Source organism: Bubalus bubalis, chromosome 4, assembly GCF_019923935.1.
Source record: "Bubalus bubalis isolate 160015118507 breed Murrah chromosome 4, NDDB_SH_1, whole genome shotgun sequence".
In the NCBI taxonomy this organism is placed as follows: Eukaryota; Metazoa; Chordata; class Mammalia; order Artiodactyla; family Bovidae; genus Bubalus; species Bubalus bubalis.
In genome coordinates, this window is record NC_059160.1 from 62,318,347 (window position 1) to 62,322,761 (window position 4,415).

A 4,415-nucleotide genomic window follows, 5' to 3' on the forward strand; every position below is an offset into this window, starting at 1 on the left:
TTCATGCATTGGAGAAGGAAATGGCAACCCACTCCAGTGTTCTTGCCTGGAGAATCCCAGGGATGGGGGAGCCTGGTGGGCTGCCTTCTATGGGGTCTCACAGAGTCGGACACTACAAGCAACTTAGCAGCAGCAGCTGCTGCTTCCTGATTCACTACTTTATTCTACATAGCTTGTTGAAATTTATTTTTATATTCTATTCCTCAGATTAAACACTTATAATCTATTAATACAGACTTCTTATGTATCTGAAGATAGTGATGAAAAATCATTCTGCAATAACAACATTCATCCTACTAGGATTAACAGACGACCCAAGACTACAGGTTTTTCTTTCAGTGTTTGTCTTTCTCACCTACACTTCCACTGTTGCTGGAAATCTAGTCATTATCCTCCTCACTCTGGTGAGCTCTTACCCTAAAACACCCATGTACTTTTTCCTTCGGAATTTCTCCATCTTAGAAATAATCTTCACAACTGTCTATGTTCCTCGATTCCTGTACAGCATGACCACTGGAGACAAACGAGTGACCTATAATGCTTGTGCCATCCAGTTATTTTTTGTCATCCTCATCGGGGCAACAGAATTTTTTCTTCTAACTGTCATGTCCTATGACCGCTACGTGGCCATCTGCAAGCCCCTGCACTACACCACCATCATGAGTGAAAAGGTCTGCACCATTCTGGTCCTTTGCTCTTGGCTGATTGGGTTAATTGTCATACTCCCACCACTTAGCCTGGGAGTTCAGCTAGATTTCTGTAACTCCAATCTCATTGACCATTTTGGCTGTGATGCATCTCCTCTTCTAAAGATTGCATGCTCAGACACTCAATTTATTTTTTTTAATTTTATTTTATTTTTAAACTTTACATAATTGTATTAGTTTTGCCAAGTATCAAAATGAATCCGCCACAGGTATACATGTGTTCCCCATCCTGAACCCTCCTCCCTCCTCCCTCCCCATACCATCCCTCTGGGTCGTACCAGTGCACCAGCCCCAAGCATCCAGTATCGTGCATCAAACCTGGACTGGCAACTCATTTCATACATGATATTTTACATGTTTCAATGCCATTCTCCCAAATCTTCCCACCCTCTCCCTCTCTCACAGAGTCCATAAGACTGTTCTATACATCAGTGTCTCTTTTGCTGTCTCGTACACAGGGTTATTGTTACCATCTTTCTAAATTCCATATATATGCGTTAGTATACTGTATTGGTGTTTTTCTTTCTGGCTTACTTCACTCTGTATAATAGGCTCCAGTTTCATCCACCTCATTAGAACTGATTCAAATGTATTCTTTTTAATGGCTGAATAATACTCCATTGTGTATATGTACCACAGCTTTCTGATCCATTTATCTGCTGATGGACATCTAGGTTGCTTCCATGTCCTGGCTATTATAAACAGTGCTGCGATGAACATTGGGGTACACGTGTCTCTTTCCCTTCTGGTTTCCTCAGTGTGTATGCCCAGCAGTGGGATTGCTGGATCATAAGGCAGTTCTATTTCCAGTGTTTTAAGGAATCTCCACACTGTCTCCATAGTGGCTGTACTAGTTTGCATTCCCACCAACAGTGCAAGAGGGTTCCCTTTTCTCCACACCCTCTCCAGCATTTATTGCGTGTAGACTTTTGGATCGCAGCCATTCTGACTGGTGTGAAATGGTACCTCATAGTGGTTTTGATTTGCATTTCTCTGATAATGAGTGATGTTGAGCATCACTCATGTGTTTGTTAGCACACATGTGTTTGTTAGCCATCTGCATGTCTTCTTTGGAGAAATGTCTATTTAGTTCTTTGGCCCATTTTTTGGTTGGGTCATTTATTTTTCTGCAGTTGAGCTGTAGGAGTTGCTTGTATATTCTCGAGATGAGTTGTTTGCCAGTTGCTTCATTTGCTATTATCTTCTCCCATTCTGAAGGCTGTCTTTTCACCTTGCTAATAGTTTCCTTTGATGTGCAGAAGCTTTTAAGTTTAATTAGGTCCCATTTGTTTATTTTTGCTTTTATTTCCAATATTCTGGGAGGTGGGTCATAGAGGATCCTGCTGTGATGTATGTCAGAGAGTGTTTTGCCTATGCTCTCCTCTAGGAGTTTTATAGTTTCTGGTCTTACATTTAGATCTTTAATCCATTTTGAGTTTATTTTTGTGTATGGTGTTAGAAAGTGTTCTAGTTTCATTCTTTTACAAGTGGTTGACCAGATTTCCCAGCACCACTTGTTACAGAGATTGTCTTTAATCCATTGTATATTCTTGCCTCCTTTGTCAAAGATAAGGTGTCCATAGGTGCGTGGATTTATCTCTGGGCTTTCTATTTTGTTCCATTGATCTATATTTCTGTCTTTGTGCCAGTACATACTGTCTTGATGACTGTGGCTTTGTAGTAGAGCCTGAAGTCAGGTAGGTTGATTCCTCCAGTTCCATTCTTCTTTCTCAAGATTGCTTTGGCTATTTGAGGTTTTTTGTATTTCCATACAAATTGTGAAATTATTTGTTCTAGCTCTCTGAAGAATGCTGTTGGTAGCTTGATAGGGATTGCATTGAATCTATAGATTGCTTTGGGTAGTATACTCATTTTCACTATATTGATTCTTCCAATCCATGAACATGGTATATTTCTCCATCTGTTAGTGTCCTCTTTGATTTCTTTCACAAGTGTTTTATAGTTTTCTATATATAGGTCTTTAGTTTCCTTAGGTAGATATATTCCTAAGTATTTTATTCTTTCCGTTGCAATGGTGAATGGAATTGTTTCCTTAATTTCTCTTTCTGTTTTCTCATTATTAGTGTATAGGAATGCAAGGGATTTCTGTGTGTTGATCTTATATCCTGCAACTTTACTATAGTCATTGATTAGTTCTAGTAATTTTCTGGTGGAGTCTTTAGGGTTTTCTATGTAAAGGATCATGCCATGTGCAAACAGTGAGAGTTTTACTTCTTTTCCAATTTGGATTCCTTTTATTTCTTTTTCTGCTCTGATTGCTGTGGCCAAAACTTCCAAAACTATGTTGAATAGTAATGGTGAAAGTGGGCACCCTTGTCTTGTTCCTGACTTTAGAGGAAATGCTTTCAATTTTTCACCATTGAGGATAATGTTTGCTGTGGGTTTGTCATATATAGCTTTTATTATGTTGAGGTATGTTCCTTCTATTCCTGCTTTCTGGAGAGTTTTTATCATAAATGGATGTTGAATTTTGTCAAAGGCTTTCTCTGCATCTATTGAGATAATCATATGGTTTTTATTTTTCAATTTGTTAATGTGGTGTATTACATTGATTGATTTGCGGATATTGAAGAATCCTTGCATCCCTGGGATAAAGCCCACTTGGTCATGGTGTATGGTCTTTTTAATGTGTTGTTGGATTCTGATTGCTAGAATTTTGTTAAGGATTTTTGCATCTATGTTCATCAGTGATATTGGCCTGTAGTTTTCTTTTTTTGTGGGATCTTTGTCAGGTTTTGGTATTAGGGTGATGGTCAGACACTCAATTTATAGAGCAACTTCTTTTAATCATGGCAGTGCTGACCCTCATACTCACACTAGTCTGTGTAATTGTGTCTTACCTGTACATCATCAAGACTATTCTAACACTCCCTTCGGCTCAGCAAAGAAAAAAGGTTTTCTCTACTTGTTCCTCCCATATGATAGTAGTTTCCATCACTTATGGGAGCTGCATCTTTATCTATATCAAACCAGCAAAGGAAGGTGTGGCCATTAATAAGGTGGCGGCCCTTCTCAACACTTCCATTATCCCTTTGATGAACCCTTTCATTTATACTCTATGGAATAAGCAAGTCAAATAAGTCTTCAGGGACTCTATTTAAAAAATGGCATTTCTTTCCAAAAATTAGGTGACTAAAAATACTTTATAAAGTAAAATTATATATACATAAGTATTTCATCTTTTACTGTGTGTTCTAATTCAGATCTACAGAGCAGAACTAAAGGTACAGTCTGATTAATCACTGAAATTTCTTTTCTATTTCTCTAAGAACTGTGGCCTGAAAAAAGTGTTATGGCCTTAATTCTAATAGGCCTTCATTCCTTATGGCTTACTTTCATAAGTAGGAATGAGTATAGATTTCCAGAATCTATACAACCCCTCACCATCCTGATAGCTGAACCACAGAAAGATGTAACAAAAATATGAGATGGATTTTTTTCTGTTCATTCCTCTAGTTTTACAGCTCTTTGGGGGCAAAATTATTTATCTTAGGATTCCTTCCTGATCTAGCATCCACTATCAAGAAGAATAAGTTGGCCTTCCCTGGTGGCTCAAGTGGTAAAGAATCTGCCTGCCAATGCAGGAGAGACAGGTTAGATCCCTGGTCTGGGAAGAACCCACATGTCATGGTGCAACTAAGCCTGTGTGCCACAACTATTGAGCCTGTGCTCTAGTGCCCAGAAGCT

At 38.7% G+C, this 4,415-nt stretch overlaps 1 protein-coding gene across 1 annotated transcript; it reads left to right on the forward strand.

Annotated features, from left to right (window-relative positions):
• Window positions 1-242: 242 nt before the first annotated feature.
• On the forward strand, window positions 243-4,135 carry LOC112584399 (olfactory receptor 6C2-like). The gene is made up of 2 exons (XM_044940648.2): window positions 243-821; window positions 3,482-4,135. Exons 1-2 carry the CDS (start codon window positions 243-245, stop codon window positions 3,806-3,808), a joined length of 906 nt encoding a protein of 301 aa, XP_044796583.2. The 3' UTR covers window positions 3,809-4,135.
• Window positions 4,136-4,415: the final 280 nt, after the last annotated feature.

Bases quoted from the DNA above. Each gene is read 5' to 3' on its own strand.
- LOC112584399 (XM_044940648.2), top strand. From the start codon at position 243: ATGTATCTGAAGATAGTGATGAAAAATCATTCTGCAATAACAACATTC. The intron at 822-3,481 runs TCAGACACTCAA...TTAGGGTGATGG, and splicing joins CTCTTCTAAAGATTGCATGC to TCAGACACTCAATTTATAGA.